This window comes from Chanodichthys erythropterus, chromosome 11 (assembly GCF_024489055.1).
Source record: "Chanodichthys erythropterus isolate Z2021 chromosome 11, ASM2448905v1, whole genome shotgun sequence".
Lineage (NCBI taxonomy): Eukaryota > Metazoa > Chordata > Actinopteri > Cypriniformes > Xenocyprididae > Chanodichthys > Chanodichthys erythropterus.
The window spans coordinates 18330735-18354262 of record NC_090231.1 but is presented as its reverse complement, the minus strand read 5'-3'; the positions used below and the strand labels follow the sequence as shown (position 1 = coordinate 18354262).

The 23528-nt window shown below is 35.9% G+C and overlaps 1 protein-coding gene across 4 annotated transcripts in view; it reads left to right on the top strand.

Annotated features, from left to right (window-relative positions):
* The window catches only part of arhgap36 (Rho GTPase activating protein 36), a 42301-nt gene that overhangs the window by 5685 nt on the left and 13088 nt on the right, over positions 1-23528 (top strand). For 2 of the 4 annotated variants that reach the window (XM_067401912.1, XM_067401911.1), the window contains exons 2-3: positions 16765-16921; positions 19545-19613. In XM_067401912.1, coding sequence (XP_067258013.1) covers positions 16765-16921; positions 19545-19613 — 226 coding nt within the window. Of the gene's footprint in view, positions 1-10066; positions 10265-12708; positions 12864-16764; positions 16922-19544; positions 19614-23528 lie in introns of those variants that run through there. The other 2 variants (XM_067401913.1, XM_067401914.1) reach the window with 2 other exon arrangements.

The following is a 23528-nucleotide window of genomic DNA, read 5'->3' as shown; positions in this document are numbered from 1 at the left end:
CAAAAACCTTCATTTCTTTTCCACTGAAGAAAGAAGGACATGGACATCTTGGATGACATGGGGGTGAGTAAATTATCAGGAAAATTTTATTTGAAAGTAAACTAATCCTTTAACACAGGACAAAGAACAGAGGCTAACTGAGGGTATAAATACACAGTCAAACAAAGGAGCAAATGAGATAATTAACTAGGTGATTACCAAGGCACATGGGAATGGGATGAACCAATGAAACACATGGGGAAAACAAGGTCAAAGGAAAATGAGCAAACAGAAAGTGAACACATTAGCTATGTTTCCCTCCAAAGTTGCAAATTTAACTTATGTGCAAATTTAGAATATCGCATAAAACATTTGCGAATAAAGCACAAAGTTTCCATCCAGTGAGAACAAAATCGTCACTTCCTGATAAATTGCTGCTAAATATCACTAAGAAAAATGGAAGTTGCTGCAGTAGAAGCCACTGTATATAATAATAATAAATATAAATTACTTGCCCATCTTGCAACGAACAGCAATAAACGCTGTCTACTTGTTTCTATATGTTTCATTTTTAATTTAGAAAAATTAATACTTTATTAAGTCAATCTCGACTTCTCTCTGGTGGTGCATACCTTTTTTCAGTTATTTAATACAATTGACGACAAGCTCACATGCAGTCAATAACTGAACCAAGTCCCCACCCCACATTTTTTCTTCTTTTGATAATCTGTTTCACTCAGATGTACTTTCTTAAAGCTGTACTTCAAAGCTTGTCACCAACTTCCGCTGTGAGCTATCACATGACTCAAAACATTTCCAGTTGAAAGGTTTTTATCATATGATTGATGAACATTAAAAGAACAAAGGAGGTTTGACAGTCTAAGAATTTCCCTTTCCTCCCCTCTTCCTGGTACGTTTCACAGTCAAGCCCATTGAAAGTTATGCTCACTAAATGATGGGAGGTTTAATGGAGGACACCAATGGACTTAACTATGATTTTAATTGGAAATAATACTACTGCATTATCTCAGGGGATTTGTGGAAAGTCCATTCTGTGGAATGTGAGAATTCAAAAGTCTTGTCTTCATTAGAGATTCAGCTTAAATCTTCTGTGTTGTTTGGAATTAGAAGAGAATGGCTTAAGACCTTTGAGCTGCATCACACACAGGTCAAATGTTGCCAGAAAGAGTTTAAATCCTTGTATTCTCTTGAGAGTCTACAGTCCTTTGGACCATTCTTAGATCAAACTGAAGTTTCTGACGTAAAGGACAAAGAGGGTTTTCTTTTTTCAAGTGTTTTTATAGACCATTATGCACTCATAACTGAATAATTTTAAACCTCAAAGCAAATTCAATCTTCTTTATTTGAAGTTCAAAAACAGCATCTTCAGACAGTGTGTCACCATTTCATGTCACAAGCCTCTGCAAGCTAAAAGGGAATAATTTTATGTGTTTTATTTAAAACCTCCATGAGAATAATTTGGATAGCTAGGATTGAATTTACTTGACCAGCAGAGATAAGCAATAATGAAAGTCAAATTAATCTAGAATGTAGGGCCAGAAGTCAAGAGGTGAATTCATGCATTAATGGAGTGTATTCAACCAAAATATATCTAACAATCAGTATTACATCACTGGAAGCTCATAGAGAACACTAGGCATGTGTAAATTGTCATAGCTAATTGACTGACTGATCAATAACAAGCAGAGAGAGAAAGAGAGAGAGACATTTCAGACTATATAGTGACTGCAGCCTTCAGCAATATTGTTATGATGTCTTTCATGATTGTGACCCAAATGTGATTTCTATATGGCAAGATTGATTGTCGATACCATTTCTTCATGTTTGCAAGGACTGGTAATCCACATGACATGAATAAATCTGTTCCATGATGAAAAGATATATTTGGCTGTTGTTTAGCAGATGCGTTCTATCTAAACTGAGCAAGGTCAAATTGGGCTAAATGTTAAATCAAATTACCTCAAATTTAATTTTTGTTGTTGCATGTGATGACCTCGAGGTAAATTTCGCAGTTCATAGTGACAAAAACAGGTGTTTAGGAAAATGTGTGTTTAGGTTGAAAACACTAGCACCACCATTCTCAGGGGTATTATTTATTGTGGATGTCAGTTAGTGGTGTTTGGTGATCTCTTTCCGAATAATAAGCAGAGCAGTAGAGAGTTGTGCCGACGGGTGGAGAATGTCCTGTTTAGAGAGGCATGGCATCTTTGCTGAATGTTTTTGTAAATGGCATTTCCTCTGTATGACCTCTAGGGATATTTTGAAGAACAGATTAATGTTATGATAAAGCAGAAAAGATGAGAGGATTGAGAGGATAAAAGGAAAAGGAAACCAGACAAGTTCTGACTCATGTTATGCAATCCGTCACCCTGTAAGGTGAAATGAGACCACACTGGCCCACACACACCTTGAATTTCTGATTTACTGTAACACGACTGATATAAGCCAAGTGAATTTTTAATTTTTTTTCATGATTTTGACTGCTCTATTCAAATTTAGTTATGTGTCACTTTGTGTTTCCAATTAAAATTGTTGAAGATTAATAAAGGGTCAGTAAAAAATTGTTTAAATATTTTTTAAAGGTGCCCTAGAACATGTTTTCACAAGATGTAATATAAGTCTATTGTCCCCTGAATGTGTCTGTGAAGTTTCAGTTTATTTTAATTAATTTTTTTAACTGCCTATTTTGGGGCATCATTAAATAAGCGCCGATTCAGCGCGCGGCCCCTTTAAATCTCACGCTCCCCACCCCCACTCTATATACATTGCATAAACAAAGTTCACACAGCTAATATAACCCTCAAAATGGATCTTTACAAAATGTTCGTCATTCATGCTGCATGCATGCTTCGGATAATGTGAGTATAGTATTTATTTGGATTTTTACATTTGATTCTGAATGAGTTTGATAGTGCTCTGTGGTTAAAGCTAACATTACACACTGTTGGAGAGATTTATAAAGAATGAAGTTGTGTTTATCAATTATACAGACTGCAAGTGTTTAAAATGAAAATAATGACGGCTATTGTCTACGTGAATACAGTAAGAAATTATGGTAACTTTAACCACATTTAACAGTACATTAGCAACATGCTAACGAAACATTTAGAAAGACAATTTACAAATATCACTAAAAATATCATGTTATCATGGATCATGTCAGTTATTATTGCTCCATCTGCCACTTTTCGCTGTTGTCCTTGCTTGCTTACCTAGTTTGATTCAGCTGTGCACAAATCCAGACGTCCTGCCCTTGTCTAATGCCTTGAACATGGGCTGGTATATGCAAATATTGGGGGCGTACATATCAATTATCCTGACTGTTACGTAACAGTCGGTGTTATGTTGAGATTCTCCTGTTCTTCGGACGTCTTTTAAACAAATCAAATTTACATAAGAATGAGGAAACAATGGAGTTTGAGACTCACTGTATGTCATTTCCATGTACTGAACTCTTGTTATTTAACTATGCCAAGGTAAATTCAATTTTCCATTCTATGGCACCTTTAAAAGTCTCTTATGCTCACAAAGGCTGCATTTATTTGATAAAAATAAAGTAGAAACAGTAATATTGTGAAATATTATTACTATTTAAAATAACTGTTTACTATATTAATATCATTTAAAGCCAAATTTTCAGCATCAGTACTCCAGTCTTCAGCAGTAACACATGATCTTTCAGAAATCATTCTAATATGCTGATTTGATGATGAAGAAACATTTCTTATTTTTATCAATGATAACAGTTGTGCTGCTTAATATTTTTGTGGAAAGTGTGATTTTTTTCAGTATTGTTTGATGAATATAAAATTCAAAAGATAAGCATTTATTTTAAATTTCATTGTCACTTAATTAATTTAATGTGTCCTTGCTGAGTAAAAGTATTAGTTTCTTTCAGAAATGTGACACATGACTTGACCTAATAGAGCTGAGCTAGATGTTAGTATGGATATATTTATTATGGATGTGTAGTGTGTGTGTGATTGTTCTGCTGTTCTATATTTATTTTTGTAACATCATTGTTGACGATGGTCAGGTTGAGTCTGGCAGTAATAAAGATTATTAGATCAACCCCTATTTTTGAGTTATGCTTAACCTGAGCATTACTCCAGATATTCACTGTTCTCTCTTTCTGTCTCTAGTATTTGCTGATATACACACAGCTTGTCATTGCAAAAGAAAACCATACCAGTAGAATTCAGAGAGCTATAAACATGGATCATTGCCCATGTTTATGACTGTACTGCAAAGTAAGCATGAGTTGCTACCTTTTCCCCTTCAGCATGTCTAGACAAAGCTTTGACTCTGCAGAGGACATGATACCTACTAAGAAAAGTATGAGGGTGACAAGAAGAACAGGTGAATGTCATGATTCATAAGCAACTCGTGATTCAGAAAAAAAAAAAAAAGTTGTGATTTTTAGGTTTATTATTTTAAAATATCTTTTATATAGTTTGGTAGAAATGTATTTTTGATGGTTCATGTGTTGTAGGACTTGCCAACTTTGACCTGTAGTGGGCAGTGTAGTCTATAGCTGTAAGTCAGTCGGCTTCCACTAAAGCCACAACACAAACATTATAACCAGTCATTTCATGCTGTGTTGACTATTGGCTTACCTGATAAGTGTAAAAAAAATCATCATAAATCAGATTTTTCATAAACATCACGAGAAAGTGTAAATTTAGTTCAGATATGCGTCATTCTTCCCTCATCATCCGAGCATCCGCACCAAACCTGCACACACTGGATTTTACTCCTGTCCATTCTATTGGGACAGGTCTGTTCCTGTTCTTGTCCATCCTGTATCAGAGTCATATGACCCTGTATATTCACCTAGCAGCACTATGTTACAGCCAAAACAGGAAGAGAGCATCCTTGATGTTAGGGTCAGAGGTCAAACACGTGAAACTGAGGGACACTTCTCTTTTAATGGCCGGATATAAACATTTGCATGTGTATGGAAAACCGCTGGGACAGTCATCACTTTTTTTCAGTGTAGAAGGAGAGTCCAAAGTTTTTCACGGTGTGTTTCTGCCAATGATTTATTAGATCTCACTTATAAACACAAATCAAAATGAAAAGTTAGTTTTTTTTTATTGAAACACGTCACTGAGGACGAATATTTTATGAACCTTACACGGTCCTCTCTAAAATCAGCCAAAAAGGGTTTTTGTTCAGCACCCTTCTTAAGTGATGAAGGCTCTTTTGGCAGTCCTGATGTTGTGAAAACAGTATGACTGTGGATGGATGGTAAAAGGGATGAAGACATCTGGACTGTATTTTCATCCCTGATGGAGATGGAAGAATCCCCAGAGAGCTCAAGCACATCCAAGCCCTGCAGATGGTAAATTAATGGCAAATCCAAGACATACCGCACACAGCCTCACACCACATTCCCAACGCATTATTCAGAGCCTCACATTTATCAGCCTGAAATAATATGTCTACTTTTGGTGCCACTGTAGTTATTTTAGGTCAAAGAGGTCTAAAATACCAGGAGAAAAGCTATCCGTTGGCTAGGCATTTGCTAAGCTGGCATACGACCCCTGTCAAAAGTACAAGACAGGGATAAATATCATCCAAAAATCAGTCAACTAATGATCTATAGGTGATTTATATGTTGCTAGTAAAAATGTTATTCCATCAGAATACACAAATAAATCTGGAGATATGGTGTAGTTACGACATCTTCCAGCAGGGGCTCACTGCTTCACTTGTTCTAGGTCCATATTTGTCTATAATAATACTTGGTTTTTACCTTTGTCTTGTCCAGTTGTCTATTATTTCCTGTTTGTTGTGTGTTCAGGCTTGAATGAAGACTAGTCTGGATGTTGCTAACAGTAACTTCTATCCAGGAGCTACTCACTAATGTGCTCAATCTGTTAGTCTGTCAGCTAGCTGCACAGAACTGCTCTTAATAGGATCATTAGCTGAGCCGTCAGGCACTGACCAAACAAACATCACACAACACGGGCACTACTAGTGATAATGCGTGTGTTTTGCATTCTTTTCTTTATTTATGTTATGCTCAATTTTACTGAATTGGTTTTCCTAGTAATTAATATGTACTCGAAAGAAGCACCACGCCCATCCAAACTACTTAGTTTATTTAAAAACAAACAACAAAAAAAGAACTAATAAGTTTTGACATCGTGTTAGGGTGAAGTCATGCCTAGAGCAACAGGTGAGTCAGAGCCACTAGCGCCCCTTCGAAACAAAATGGTGCATGACGCCCCTAGCACATGAGCGCCACAAGTTTGTACAAAGCCTGATGATCATGTTATCCAGCATGATTTGAGAATCAACTGATGCTGCAATGGAATCAAGCATATTTTTTAAAGGTAGGTCAGGCAATTAGTTTTATAAACACTTTTTAGTTATACTGGTTGAAGCTCTCTTTACATCCTGATAGCAATCAATAATAAAAGTGGTCTAAATATTAAAACATATGTCTTGTGTGAAGTCTCAGGACCAATCATTGCATTCCATCCCAATTCAATAATACGATGCCCTACCTGTAACCTGCCCGCGCACCCTGCTCGCGCTGACATCACATGTCATCATCATCGCGTTAAGGCTATGCAGAGTTGTAGACAGACAGCCACCGAGCACCACAGACAAGCAGCAGCCGCCTTTTCCCGTTCCTCCTGAACCAAAACGAGCTTATGTTGCGTTCACGCCATGTTGCAACAGTTTAGGAGATGGCAACCCATGACGTTCAACCCGGAGCTGTTCTCCTGTCAACACTATCTACGCCGAAATTAATCTGGAGCAGTTAATAAGAGCTCTGTAAGTTGTTTACTTTCATTACTATTGTAGTGTTATGTGCGTTGAGACATGCGGTAATTTAAAGGGTTATTTCAACCAATAATGAAAGTTCTGTCATTATAATGACAGAACTTTCTTTATTGGTTGAAATAACCCTTTAAAAAGCACACGTACATCTCGGAGACGTCTATTTGATGTGCGTGTTTACGTCTGGAAGACGTATTATTTAGGGTGTTTGCTCATCTGGAATACTATAGGACGTATCCTGTCAGATGTCAAATAGACGTTTAGAAGACGTCTTTAAGATGTTTATGATTTAGAATGTATGTAAAACTGACATCTTAAAGACGTCTATTAGATGTTTGTAAACAGCAGATGCTTTCCAGATGAAGTGATCTTTAACAGACGTCTTGCAGACGTACGTGTGCTAAGTACTCACCATGTTTTTCTAAACCCATATGACCTTCGTTCATCTTTGGAACACAAATAAAGATATTTTTGATGAAATCTGAGGGCTTTTGAGGTCCAGACAGGTAGTAAAAAATAGCTAAAATAGCGCAAAAAGTATTCCCGACGCTTCACAACATTAAGGTTGAAACAAGTGGCAACCTCCCCCATTCTTCTTGAAGCCAATATGGAAGTGACTTAAACTGCAATTCATCGACTAGCCGCTAGGGACAGGTTCCAAAAGAGAGCAAAATCACATTGAGCCCCATGTTAAAATGCCCAACTTTACAGCAGAAAAAAAAAACATGTTTACAGCCTGGTTTTTGTCTATACAGCTAATTTTGCCCTTCATGACAACTGTATATTTTTTTTATAACTTATCCGTTTAAATTATATTAAGCCTTAAAGTTCTGCACAATAGCTTCATATTTATACCTGTGAATGATTTGACAACGGATGAAGAGAACGTCTGACAATTCCACCAAGTGGTTAAAACGTATAATTTGTATTCATTAAAATTACTTTTAACATTTAAAAACAGACATGTTCAAATTACAAAGCTTGTCAGTCTTACCAACAGGAAGTAACAAGTTTTGGAATTTGAACATGTCTGTTTTTAAATGTTAAACAAAGTCATTGTAATGAATACAAATTATACGCTTTAACCACTTGGTGGAATTGTCAGACGTTCCCTTCATCCGTTGTCAAATCATTCACAGGTATAAATATGAAGCTATTGTGCACTCAAGTGATTTTGAATTAATATTTCATGTCGATATACAACGTTTACATACTTAAAACTAATCATGGTATTGATATCTTTGTAAGACTGTCGACTTTATAGAACATTGGCAAGGAAGCCCCCTAGTGGTCGGGAGCATTTCCGTTGTGTTGTGGCTTTATTTCGTTGTGTTGTGACTTTATTTTGTTGTGTTGTGGCTTTATTCCGTTGTTTTGTGGCTTTCGTTGTGTTGTGGCTTGTTTCCGTTGTGTTGTGGCTTAATTTCGTTGTGTTGTGCACTACTGGGCCACTGTAAGCATGGCTTTGGAGAGCACTCTGAAGGGAGGGTGGGTCTTATGCTTTCAATTAGCATGAATGCATTAAATAGAGTGCCTCAGGGAGGACACATTTTTTTAGGCAAAACCCGGAAGCGAGTTAGCATTTTAGGACTTCCGGTTCCAACGCCGTCAAGTCTATGGGTTTTTTGAATGCTAAATTGTTTTTTGCTAAATCGCCTGAAATAAGATATGTGGTTAACAAAGCCTCTAAATATTTTCATGTTTTGATCTATGACATAAAACACACCAGTTATTACCTGCTTGTGATTTTTTTTTAAACTTTTACTGTGTCTTAAAATCGGCGGTTGCTAACAAATTGCTAAAAGGGACTACTTCCTTTGGCGGGGACTTTAAACGTCATCATAACAAACAGGACATTTGGACTGCATTTCTCATGAAAAAGTGGATAAGTATTAATACACAGCACAGATCATAATCAGCGAGCATGTTTTTAAATAAAGTTATTTTTTAAATACAGTTTGAGGAAGCTTGGTGGTGACGACGTTGATCCGCGATCATGGTATGCTGTAGTCCATTTATAGCCTATACTGTTAGCTTTTTATATCTGACGACTTTATTTAGGCTTCAAAATCTATAAATGTCATGTTAACTTGTAAAGATTATCTTGATAGACAAAACGTGTAAGTGTCATAACCCTTTGTTAATCACAGAGCTTATTTTCTGCGATTTTCCAAAAGTCTATGGGAAAAATGCAAAGGCTTTCAACCGAGGGAACCCGTGCGCCGCTAACTTCCGGGTTGGCCTACAAAAACGCGTCATCCCTGGGGCACTCTATTGATCAAAAGTGACAGATTATTAAATTACAAAATATTTATACTTCAAATAAATGCTTTTCTTTTGAACTTTCTATTCATTAATGAATCCTGAAAAAAAGGTTATGGTCTCCACAAAAATGTTAAGCAGCGCAACTGTTTTCATCATTAATTCTAAGAAGAAATATTACTTGAGCACCATATTCAGGCTTAGTATATTAGAATGATTTCTGAATGATCATGTGACACTGAAGACTGGAGTAATGACTGCTGAAAACTCAGCTTTGCATCACATGAATAAATAACAGTTTAATATATGTTCAATTTGAAAACAGGTACTTTAAATTGTAATAAAAGATCCAGTATTACAGTTTTTTTCTCAAATAAATGCAGCCTTAGTGAGCATAATAGACTTTAAACATAAAAAAATATATCTTACCAACCACAAAATTCAATGTGGTGTCAGACTTTTGAACTTTTCACTCTCTGACTCTTATTGTATATATGCCTTTGGCAGAAAGGTTATCATAAAAGTGGAATTTGTGTAACAGATAAAACTTTGTGAGGTCAGCACAGTTGAAAGGTCAAGCTTTATTAGTATGTGCTCATCATGAGGCAGCCAGTTTGTGAATAGTGTGTTTAAGTTTGATCACTCCACCTTCTGCCTGAAGCTCTCATTTTCTCATTTTTGTTTTTCTTCCTTCCTTCCTGCTGTCTCTTTCACTCTTTCTTCATTATCATGCTCTGTTTTAATATGTTCATTGCTGTGTGTAGAGAACAGGATTTCAACAGGAGTGAACCCATGAACACACGTAGGAAGGAAAAAGGAGTAGAAGCCCTGCAGTGGGAGGTGGGAAGGGAGGACAGTGTGTCTTGTGTGTTTATTATGCTGATGATGAGTGACAGCCTGACAGAGGAACTGGTTCAAAGCTCTGCTGTATCAGTTTTAGGCTCCTCCCCCTCTGCTTCACGTCACTGTGTGAGTGTTTACGTGAAGTTTGCTCTTGGCAGCACTGGGGCTGCACTCTGATTTACACAAGCACATGGCAGATGGAGAGGACAGACCTCCCTCTCGCTCTTTATCCTTCTTTGCTTCTGTCTGTCTGTCTCATGCTCGGGTCGGACTGGCTGAACCTGTCTGAAGAGTCTGAGGAGATTGCTCATATTTACAGAGTGTGTGTTTCTGTCAGACACGCCGCCTGTCTCCCAGTCTGCAGGTAGAGTGATGGGTGTATGTGAGAGTCTGTGTGCAAGTCAATTTACATATTTAATGAGCAAAGTTTTTGTCTAATTGTGGCTGCAGTGTTTTAAAGTCTATTGAACGTGTAGAATGCATTCAGTGAATATGTAAATGCAATGATAAACAGTATGTGCTTGGGGGAATAGCATTACTTGTAACATTTTATTTTAGGGTCTTTTAACTAGTTGTTTATTAGCATGCATATTACTAGAATAATGGCTGTTTATTAGTACTTCTAAAGCACATATTAGTGCCTTATTCTGCATGACCTTATTCTACATTCTTAATCCTACCCAATACCTAAACATAACAACTACCTTACTAACTATTGATAAGCAGTAAAGTAGGAGTTTATTGAATGAAAAGTCACAGTTAATAGTTTATGTGTTCTCTATACTAAAGTGTAACCACATTACTTGTAGTGTTTAGAGAAGTGTGAGTCTATGATGCCACTATTTGCCACATGTGTTTGAGACGATGTACAGTGTGTTTTGTGTTTGTTACGTGAGTGTGGTTAAGTCTGGATTTCACATGCTTAACTACCAGCTACTGCACACTGTTTTAAGTAGAGTTGTACAGTCCTGCCGCTGTATCATTTTTATTTGTCTATGTATATTTAGTTATTTAAAAATGCAGTTCATACAAAAATGACTTGAATAATCTTTTTCTGTGAACATATTTCAGTTGTTTCTGAATTAAGAGTCAATTTAGATATTTTTAGTGTGGCTTAACTTAAGTTAATAGTTTCTAGTTGGCGTAACGTCTGGTGTAATATTATATCTAAAAAATGTTATTTTTTTTTCTTTTTTCAAATTTAGCATGGGAACTGTGTGCCAGGGTCAGTACATACATACATTTAGCTTTTTATAAAAAAGTATGCGTTGTTCAGGTCAATTGGTGTAACCCTAAGAAAACCTTTAGAGAATATTTGGTTAAAAAAATTACACCAAAACTTTTGGGTAACACTTTAGTTTGGGGTCCAGTTCTCACTATTACCTAGTTGCTTATTAGCATACATATTACTATTGAATGTTTATTAGCACATATTAATGCCTTATTCTGCACGACCATATTTTACATCCCTTAATCTTACCCAATACCTAAACTTAACAACTACCTTGCTAACCATTGATAAGCAGTAATTATGAGTTTATTGAGGCAAAAGTCATAGTTAATATTTAGTTAATAGTGAGGATTGGACCCTAATCTAAAGTGTGACCAACATTTATATAAGGTCTTAAGGTGCAAGGGAAGTGTTTTACAATTTTTTTACTTGATGGGTGAATTTTTCAATGTCGTCAAATTTTGTGACGTCCTTGTGTATGGAGCTAAGTAAAGATACAGCAGTCTGACTCTCACTACTACAATAGCATTGTGTCTGTTTATGAGACTGTACCTCCTCTGCAGTGAAGTGGTGTTTAACATTTTTTCATGTCAGTTTCAATAGCCTTAAAACATAGAACAGACCTCAGATTCCTTGGGATTCAGTTTTCTTTTGTTGACTTTAACCCATCAGGTACATGAATATAACCACCGATTAGACCACCATTACACACAGAATGATCCCTGTGGCGAATAATACATTCTTAATTTCAGTGCAATGGAGGGATGCTGCCAGCCTAAATCAGTCAGAGGAGTGAAAAGAGCACTTGTTTGAAATCTTTTGGCTTCTTTGATGCTAAGACTGTCAGAGGTTTTCTGGTTGTTTTGGAATAAGGAGGTCATCCTAAAGGGATGCTCTGTGTGTGACGGCAGATATCGTGTTTCCCTTTTTGTTTTAGTTGTTTGACACAGTATAGCTTAAATGGATCATTCAGAAGGGCTGACTGTTGGTGTTTTGTTTTTGCACTTTTCTTTCAGTTCTCTAAATGCACAGAGGTCGGTCTTGGGTTTGGGATGTTGCTCAAGAGCAGAGATGTTCTCTGTAACTTTCCATTGTATGTGGACGCTTAGCTATTCGAATTGTAGAGCTGTTTATCTTCACTCACATTATTATGCGCGCACAATTATGTACTTTTTTTATATATATGCGTGTCGGCACACCCAAACAAGCAACTGATTTAAATGCTCTCCAGATGTAAATGAAACTGAATCAGCAACAGTTTATCACACATATATGCATGTCGTCATCATCACAAGAATAATCTGATTGTGTTCCTTTGATGGGAACACCAGGAACATTACTGTTTGAACTGTTACACAAACACTTTGAAATTATTTAAAAGGGGCATCTGGGAACCATCAGCATGTTTTTAAATACAAGTATTCATGTCGAAGTTCTCATAAGGGACCATGAGCCAGGTTTTAAGGATCAGGAGACAAATATGGTCAGGGCTCAAGAGGTACATGAAGTGGAAATCAGACAAGAATTCTGAAAGGAAATAAGAGCATGGACTGGGAAAGACTTTTTAAGGAATAAGCTATTGTTTGCTCTGGATGGCTAAGAAAATCTCTTCAAAGTCAAGTGAAGCAGTTTCGCAAAAATGTTTACTTGATTGTTCTAGTACTCATGAGTGGTCTTGCAACAATATTTATGGACCTCTGATGTTTTTGTCTGGGTCTTGTCATGCACTCAGGTATGTCTGCACATGGATTAGTTGTCTCAGATATGAATGCATGAATATGATTTACACATCGACATAGCAGCCTGTCATTTTCATGTTCCCTGTCAAATCATCTTTTTTTTTTTTTTTTGTCATTGGAGGAACATTGTGTTTTAGCACAATAAATGCTCATTAATAACCAGTGATTTTTTTTTTTTTTTTTTTTCCCAGGATGTTAAATTTCCATTTCCCTCCCATTGTCTATTCTTGATTTTCCATTGATTTCAGCTATTATACAACAGCCAAGATGAATATATTTGGCATAATAACATACTGATTGTTTTAAATTTCATTGTTGCTATTATGTTTGTGCAAACACCATCTATTTTGGCACAATCATTATTATTTCATTGTAGATTGTGTGAACTCATCTTGTGTAAAATGGTCCCCTAAGTTTTCCACTTGATGGTAATGAAATTGAAAGACTAACACCTGTGTAAGTGATCTAATTGTTTTAGTTTTTAATTTTTTAGATTTGGAATATATTTCAATATGGTATTACTGTAGAATTGTAGAAAATTGCTTTCTTATTCAGTTTTGTATTATGTTAGGGTTTGAACAGTAAATGATTCACAGTATAGCCCACATAGACTGCTGTTGTGCTCATTGTGTGAGGATTTTTGAAAAAGTGGTCTTTTCATGGAGTGATGGAGCTTTTGTCTCATTTCTTTTCTTGGGGTTTCAAGATGTGCTTGGGTTAGTATATATTATATTTAATGAACACCATCTGCTGAACTTTTTAGAGCTCTTGTATAATTTTGTGTACTCGTTTTTATTCAGAATGGAAGTGATACTCTCACTGTTCTTGTGAGTTGTTCTGTATTGTTTTTATTTCCATTTTTGCACAGAGACATATAAGGTACTATCCTATATTGATACTAGTATATATCCTGTAATCACTTTTATATCAAGTGTTGGGTGTAATTCATTACTAAGTAATTAATTGCTGTAATTTAATTACTTTTCCCTTGAAAAAATGAAGTAAGGGATTACTCTTAATTGTTCTGTAGTTTAATTACAGTTACTTCTGATATAATTGAATTTGTGGATTTAACATCAAAATTTAACGTCTAATGTTAAAGGAACACTCCACTTTTTTTGAAAATAGGCTCATTTTCCAACTCCCCTAGAAGTTAAACAGTTGAGTTTTACCGTTTTCGAATCCATTCAGTCGATCTCCGGTTCTGGCGGTACCACTTTTAGCATAGCTTAGCATAGATCATTGAATCTGATTAGACCGTTAGCATCGCGCTTAAAAATGACCAAAGAGTTTTGATATTTTTCCTATTTAAAACTTGACTCTTCTGTAGTTAAATCGTGTACTAAGACCGACGGAAAATAAAAAGTTGATGCAGCCATGATACGGCAGCAAAGTTCCTTGATTATTACGCCTGAATGAGAGTATAGTTCCTAGCCATATCATCCTAGAAAATCGCAAATTTTCATTTTCTGTCGGTCTTAGTACACGATTTAACTACAGAAGAGTCAAGTTTTAAATAGGAAAAATATCAAAACTCTTTGGTCATTTTTAAGTGCGATGCTAACGGTCTAATCAGATTCAATGAACTATGCTAAACTATGCTAAAAGTGGTACCGCCAGAACCGGAGATCGGCTGAATGGATTCGAAAACGGTAAAACTCAACTGTTTACCTTTAGGGGAGTTGGAAAATGAGCCTATTTTCAAAAAAAGTGGAGTGGTCCTTTAAAATGTATGTTTTTAATGTAACCTCCTCCCTTTAAATACTTTGGTCAGTTCAAGGACAATTTATGCAATTTTATATTATTTATTTGAAGAGCAGTTTCATGTCTATCCTTGTATTGTTCAACTGGGCAAGGCTAATATAGGATTTTGACAGTCATTAGTTATAATGCAATACTTTTGAGAGAGAGAGTAATTAGTAAGGTAATCGAATTACACTGTTGAAGATGTAATTATAGCTAGTAATTAATTACTTTTTTAGAGTAACTTACCCAAAGCTGTTTATATCCTATAACAATTGATCCCAACTGGAGTGTTTCTTCCTAGCTGATATACACTAAAATTGGCCTATGATTGAATTAACCATCATGATCTTAAGAATGTACTTAATTTATCCTGAATCGTAACATGAGTACATTAAAAATGTTCTTTTTTGTCCATGATTTGAGACAATAACCCAAAATTCTTTATGCGTCATTTAGGATATGTGTTGCGTTTGTTATGGCTGTTTGCTTTCTTGAAGGCAAGTGTTTCTCACAAAAGCGTTTGTGTCCAGTAAATGAGCACAATGCTCCTGATGATTGATGGTGGTTTAGGTTTCAGTGGGCTTTGAAGTATTTCCTAATGCTTCATGTGTTTGTGTTTTGCTCTTCCCTTCGTGCATGACCTTTCTTTTTGTTTTAAAAGAAGGGACAGTGTATGTGAGAAAGAGAAGGGCATAGAGTTAGGAGGAGGGGGAAAGGAAAGACTTTGTCTTGCATTGCCCTGAAGACTCTCTTATTCTCCCACTCTGAAATGGCATGATATTAATGATGAACAAGTTGCTCCGCCAATCAACACAACAGTAGCTTTTCTGTTGTTTTACAAGTACTTATCCTATAAAAGATTGTACATGTATAAGGGATGCTTACAGTTCCATCATATAACACCTCCTTTGTTTGAATATGAATTTACAATAATAACTCAGAATGCATAATGAAAAGAGATGGCCTCACCAATAAGTTTACAGTTTGTAAATTATAGATAGTTTCATCATGCAATTGGAATACTGGTATCCACAGGGTATTTGATGGATGTCATGCTGTTTTCACTGATCCCTCCTATCTGCAAAATAAACAGAGCGCAACTTGTGGCCTCTGTCCTTTTCACGACACCGGTTGGCATGTTGCGTGACCACAACTCGAGTGGAAAGTGACCGCCCACGTGTACACAAGGAAACAGATTACAGACACACTCATGCTTTCAATTAAACCCTAGTGAGATGACATCTCACACATTCATTTAATCAGTGAATAATTTGGGCTTTATAACCAGAATCAGGCTAAATTGCCTCATGTAGTTTTTCAGTCACTTCATAATTAGTTTTGGAGGCATAGATTTGATTCTAACAATTTAAGAGTACTTTAACACATATGATACTCTAAAATTAGATACGCACACATTCAAGTTGATATCTTTCAGTTACAGAGGACAAAATTTTGAATTTTGATCTAGTTATTCTAGCATTATTCTAAGCATCAAGGTTGATCTGCTGCAAATTTCCTTTCAGTAATTGTTTTGGCTTTCAGTTCTTCTTGTTGTTGTCATCACATCAGATGTGCCAACACATATGACTACACACAGGATGTAAGCTGTCAGAGGAATTATGGGTCAAAAAATGTTCACTAGCTATTGTATGTTTACTCAATAGAGTGCTGCTGCCAAGTCTAAAAGTAGCCATCCTTGAACCCAAATGAAACAGTGTTTTTTGCATATAGCATGTTTTAAGTGCTTAGACCTTTAGGCTTTTTGTGTTTTTAATATCCCAGACAGAGCCTTTTAGGGCATGTTAATCTAGGGAGAAATATCTAAAACTATGAATGTCTAAAAATGTCTCTTGAAGACTGTTGGGAGTGATTTTTCACCCTTTAACCCTAACTTTTACTGTACAATATTTGATGGTTGGTTTGAAGGAGGTGTGCTACGCGCTTTAACTGCAGTATATCACTTTCAGCAGGGTAAATCCTGGAGATATGCCTTGTTGTAAAATTCCAGCTCTGATCAAAAACACATGAATCAGCTTCCCTTTAAAATGACAAACAGGTGTGTTTGAGCTGGGTCACAACCAAACTCTGCAAAAAGGCAGGCTGAGACTGAAAATAATGCTTTTCTTTCCCTGTCTGTCTCTTTCTCAGGGTGACCATACGTGGGCCACCATGCTGGGGCAGAGCGTGAGGCTGCAGCCGGTTTCCATCCAAAGCCTCTCGGAGCTGGAGAGAGCACGTCTGCAGGAGGTGGCCCTTTACCACTTGGAAAGAAGAGACTTGGACTTTAAGATCAGCATCCCTAGAGGTATATTTCTTTTAAAATGTTTTGCTCGTTGAAACACTGTTTTGTCATGATTTGTGATCATACATACCAGAAGTAGTGCATAGATTTACATCCACGATAAATTGCTTGAGTCACAGTCCAGATATGATTGTTTCAGACCGATGCTTATCGAATGCCCAAGAAATCCATGCAAATATATCACAGTCAATTCATAGGTACTCAAGGGGGATTTCCAAAAGTAAATTCTTCAGATAAGACTGCTACGAGGAAAAAGAGAGATATGTGAGATGGACTACAACAACAACACATAGATTGTTGTTGAACACCATAGTATTGTGCATAGCTATAAATAGACTCATATCTTGTGGCGTCATCCCCGCAAAGGCTGTGTCTCCAATCAAGGTGTTTTAATACAAATTCATCTGTCACTTGGTAGAAGCAGCCAAATTAGGCAAACGCCAACCTGGACAGATTGGGTGACATGGTATTGGTATTCAGTGAACATTTTTGGTACTGTTGAGTCGCTATTTGGGTCACAAATCAAAATCAGTTTGTTGTAGACAATTCACAATTAAACATCAATGAGTAACAAAAGAAAACACGTCTGTTTTTCATATGATGATGTGAAATTGCATTGTGTTGTTGTCATCTGTTATTTTATCTTTCTTTGAGTCCTCTATGCAGTGCTGTGTTTTTGTGTTTTGAGGTATCATGCGAGAGTCCCCTTATGTCCTACCATGGAAAACCACATTGTTTTGTGGGAAGTGGTATTCCCAGCACGTACAAGCAACTTCACATCAGGCCAGATCAGGAAAGGCCATCCTCTATTCTCTGTAGTGAAGTTTTCAACTGGTCATCTGTGAGAAGACCTCAGCCGGCACTCTAGCTGATCCATGGGGAAGCAGCCACCACAATTTATGGGAATATTTATGGAACATTTTCCTCCCAAAGGAGAAATCCGTCAGATTCAGCCTGGTGGTTTACTCAGCCGCTCCTCTCGGAATTGTCATCAATGTGTTTGGCAGCTATTTTTGTGGAAGATGAATGTCCTTTGGAGAGTTAAATTAAACTTCGTGAAAGACACTTGAGAGAATTCAGAAAGCATGTCATGAGCGATTGACCTCTGCTTTGGCTTTTTGATTTTCTGGTTAGCTGGTGGTTATTTGAAAGTTACATTCTTCAAAATTGCTGCATGCTGTTTGAAATACTGTGATTCTTAATCTTTGTAAACTTTAGCTATATGCAGGCTGAAGCTTGTTGTCATTGTTTTGTTTCAGTCTCTTGCTTTATAAAAGTGGCTCCTTTACTTTGTTTTCAAACTCTGCTTTGGCCTGAAGAGATTATTTATCCTAAACCAGGCAAATACCATCCCTCTCATCCTCCCTGTGATGGGAGCTGATGGGGGCTTTAGCCCATGATGTCTTGGCGTGTGGGGAAGGTTGGGGGCAGTTGCCATAGAAATAAACTCTCATTTCCTGCAGTCATGGGAATATGACCCCACCTAAAGCCCATCTGCTTGTGCTACAATCCCTTTTTGTTTTCTCTATTTCTCTGGACATCTCAACAGCATCTTTACATTTTTCTCCTCAGCTCCATAACTCAGACCTCTTTATGAATTAATTGGATTCAAACCAGTCAAAGTATCTTTAAGTTGAAGACACAGCAAAATGCTACCAACATACCAGAACTTAAGGAGGAAAAGGTTTGATGGTGTAAACACAACTATTGGTTTGACTTTAAAATGTTGCTGCTCTGTGGAGGAAGTTTTAACCCTCCAAAGGGAACAGCAATTTATCACACTTTTACTGTTCTCCTGAGGGCCGTATAGACAGAGTACATCAGGGTTATGAAAACAGACAGGCAAAGGTGTTTTAGTTTAGCTACTTATTTTCAGCTCCAAATTTGGAAAGAATAGTCTTTCTCTGGCAAAAATGAAGGATAATTGTGGCTGTTTATCTATCCAGGAAATGTTTTTGCTGCTAATTTTATCTTCCTCACAGCCTTCATAATATGAAGGTTTTATATAGTGCTTGCCTTGCCAGCTCTGTCCCCATTCTTGGTGCTCAATAGGTTTTGCTACACTATCAGCCATCTAAATGCTATTCATTTTAATTTTGGGAATGGAACACTTGTTACATGCATATGTTTAGATGTTTGTGTTACTGAATGTGCCACTAGCTATTTTATGTATTGAAATGTGTGATACATTTCATTTGGCATGCAAATCAGATGCTTTAAGCATTAGAATTTTATACCATTTAAAAGTTTGGAGTCAGAAAGATTTTTTTTTTTTTAACAAATTAATACTAATTAAATAAGAATGGATTGATTAGAGTAAAGAGTAAAGACATTAATAATGTTACAAAAATTATATTTTAATACTGTTCTTTTTTTATACATCAAAGAATTCCGAAAAAATATTATGATATATAATATATTTTACTGTATTTTTTGACCAAATAAATGTGGCTTTGGTAAGCATAAGAAAAAATTTGACCAACCCCGAACTTTTAAACAGTAGTGTATCATTTAATTTAGTAACATAACATTTTTAGAAATTATATTTTGTGTTATGATATATGCATAATGTTGTTCTCAATAGGTATACAAAACCAATCATAATTTTCCCCCTTTTTTTCTGCAGAGATTCATAAGAGGAGGAAATCACTACGGAGAAAGTTTGACTCCTTCTCAAAAGAAAAGAAAGAGCGAGGTAAGAGATAATCGTGCTTTTATTTAATTTTTCACATATCTTTAAATCTCATGTAACCTGCATGTAAATAAAAACGTCTCACAAAAGAAAATTCCAAAGAAAAATGCTTTGTCTTTGTGATCTTTAATCAAAATTGAATAACTGAATAATTGAATAATCTTCCTGCTAAGGTCTACCAACAGCCACATAACTATATTGTACTGCGTTAGCACACTAGTCTGGCGCCACTTGTCATGATGGATGAAACCACCTCACATTTTTTATTGTTGAATATCCTGTTTTACTTTTAATTATGTCACATTACAGAAGTAAATGGATTAAGAGTGGGGATTGTTTGTCAGGCAGCATTCCTGAGCACATTACGATCTCTTTAATCTTTGATAAGCATCCAATAGACATATACTTTGTCATGTCTTCAAGCAATCTCTTTTTTTTCATCCAAATGTCAACTTATATATGTCCACTTATCTTCATGACATCCTTGTTACTACCATTACTGTAACCATTACTACTGTAATAATATAATAGTAATAAGACACTACAAAGTCTTTCTTTAGTGAACATGGCAGAATAGAGACTTAACAGAGACTTAAAAATGTCTGTTTGCTCTGTGAATCCTCTGACTCTGGTTGCCAAGACTGTTTGGAGAGTCACAGTTCTTGCAAATCTCCCATAGGCCTTTAAGACACACAGCTTTAAGACTTTAAGACAGGGACACTTTACACATTAATGTAGCTTTACTCTCAACAATCTGCATCCCTGCAAAGCATGTTCATTACTTTCTATTTATGTGTTCTTATGTGTTCATTATGTGTTTTTGTCTTTTTGTAGGGATCATTTTAGAGGCTCTAAACATGCTAAAAACAATCTAAACGATTCTGAAACTGTTAACCATTGTATAAAATGTAAACAGTAAAACCAGTTTGCGTGAAGATACTCATCAAAGCCTGGAGAGCTGCTCTTTCCAGACTTCTGAATTGTATAGAATTTTATTTACACTGGATAATTTAACTTAAAGGATGAGTTCACTTTCAAATTAAAATTTCCTGATGATTTACTCACCCCCATGTCATCCAAGATGTTTATGTCCTCTGTCGAAAAGAAATGAAGGTTTTTGATGAAAACATTCCAGGATTATTCTCATTATAGTGGACTTCAATAAAAATGGTTGAAGGTCAAAATTACAGTTTCAGTGCAGCTTCAAAGTAGGGCTGTGTATTGCCAAGAATCTGGCGATACGATACATATCACGATACAGGGGTTACGATACGATATATTGTGATATATTGCAATACTATAAGAAAGGCGATATATATATTGTGATATTTCTTGGTTTTTTTTTTTTAGAAAGAGGATATCATTTTAGGAAACACTGTCATAAAGAACACACCACCATAAAACCTGACAAAAAAACCTTCCTTTATTTAATCAAGACAGTATCATTTGTATTTATATCACTAATCAGTTTCTGTGCAATCTAAGTAAAGGGAAAATAGTAAAGTGACTGCAGGATTCTTTAGGTGTATGTTTGAAAGGTTCACATTATAGCAGTTTTTAATTTCTAAGGTATTTAACAACAGAAAGTCATAGTCCATTCCATGACCGCATGACTGTTTTTTCATATTTAATGCTGTAAAGCTGCTTGCTTTAAAGCAATCTATTGTTTAAAGTGAACTTGCATTCACTCTAGTGCTGAACAGAGCTGGTGCAAACATATCCACATCGCTATGATCATATGCTTTCTTTCTGCTGCCCCCGCTGTGTTTATTTTGTTATTGAGAGGAAAGTGTGCAGTACGTATGTATATGACATATTCTATCGAAACACCTCTCTCAGCAGTACGGATGACGTCGGGATGTTAAGTGAGCTCTCAGATTCAATGAAAAATTTTGCCAACAATATTTGGCCTATTTTGCCAACAACATGACTCTTGTCAATCTCCTTAGTGGTTTCCTTATAGCTGAAGCCAAAACGAATTTCAGCCTTGTACACCGCGGCGGGAGCCAGAATAATTCTATTGTCGTGTGAGCCGGGTTTGCAAATGCTAACACTTGCGATGCACTCACCTTGCTCTTCTTCGTGTCAGTTTTCGTTCTGAGATAATGCTGCCATCTAGCGGTTGGATTTAAACCGAACACAAAGCCACAATAAATTAATAATAAATAAATAAATAAATATCAATACAGTGTTTTTTGAGAATCAATACAGTATTGCCAAACATAATATTGTGATATTCACGTGTATCGATATTTTCTTACACCCCTACTTCAGAGGGCTTTAAACAATACCAGACGAGGAATAAGGGTCCTATCTAGCGAAACGATCGGTCATTTTCTAAAAAATAAAAAAAATAAAAATGTATATGCTTTATAAACACAAATGATCACCTTGCAAGTGCTTCCGCCAGACTGCCTTCCACTGTATGTCCTACACCTTCCCTATTCAAATTACGGAACGAACGCGGTGCCAGTTCTGCACTGAAACTGTAATTTTGACCTTCAACCGTTTGGGGTCTATTGAAGTCCAATATTAGGAGAATAATCCTGAAACCTTTATTTCTTTTTGAGTGAAGAAAGAAGGACATGGACATCTTGGGTGACATGGGGGTGAGTAAATTATCAGGAAATTTTCATTTGAAAGTGAACTAATCCTTTAACTACACTACCAATCAGAAGTTTAGGGATGATAAGATTTATTGTTGTTTTTGAAACAAATCTCTTTTCTCACCAAGGCTCATTTGATCTAAAATACAGCAAAAACAGTAATATTGCAAAATTACAATTTAAAATGACTATTTTTTGTTTTAAAATGTAATTTATTTCAGTTATAGCAAAGCTGAAATTTCGGCATCATTACTCCAATCCTCAGTGTCACAAGTTCATTCAGAAATCATTCTAATATGCAAATTTGTTACTAAAGAAACATTTTCTATTATTCTCAATGTTGAAACTGATTTTTGTCAGGATTCTTTGATGAATAGACAGTTCAAAAGAACAAAATCTATTAGAAATAGAAATCTTTCGATCAATTTAATGCATCCTTGCTGAATAAATGTATTAATTTCTTCTTGTATTAAAGTCTTACTGATCCCAGTGTATGTTTGAAACACTATAATATTGTTTTGTACATAATAATGTAAATAATAATGGTAATGCTTTATTTTAATGGTCCGCTTTAGACAGTCTACTAGCTATAAGTAACTTTGCAACAGTCAACTAGCAGTCATTAGAGTATTGGTAGACTGCCTGTTTAATATCTGCACTAGTAAAAAAATAAGATACTACATTAAGATATATCTGGATTACAGTCAGGACACTTTCCAAAGGGGGAAATTTGAAATTTGAACTGCGTTGCATAGATAAGATATCTCCGGAAGGGGGATTAGGGCTGTGTGACGAGGTGTGAGGGTTGAGGTTTGTACAATGCACATTTTTTTATATTATGCTTAAAAAAAGTGTTTTTAAATATCACTTTTAATAAGGATTGTATGATTTTTGTATAATATCAGTCTTTAAATGCAAGATATTTAAAGTGTACCTAAAATATACTTGCAATAGTTCCACTTTAGCACAATCAAATATACTTGAGTATATCTTTAGTTGGACCTCATAACTACTTCTGCACAATTAAAGTTCATTAAACAAAATGAACTGTTCAAATTTAGCAGACTTTAAGTAAACCAGTTTAGTATACCAAAAAATACAGTTGCAGGGTATTTTTATTCAGCACATAAATATGTAAATGTATTTGTAGTATACTTAGCACAAAATAAATGTATTTCAAATACATTTTAGTATATTCAGACATTCTACTAATTATAAGTAACTTTGCAACTACTTGCCAACTTATTCTAAAACCCCTAACCTAACACCTAACTCTAGCCTAACAGTCTACTCCAGTCTACTAGTACTCTAA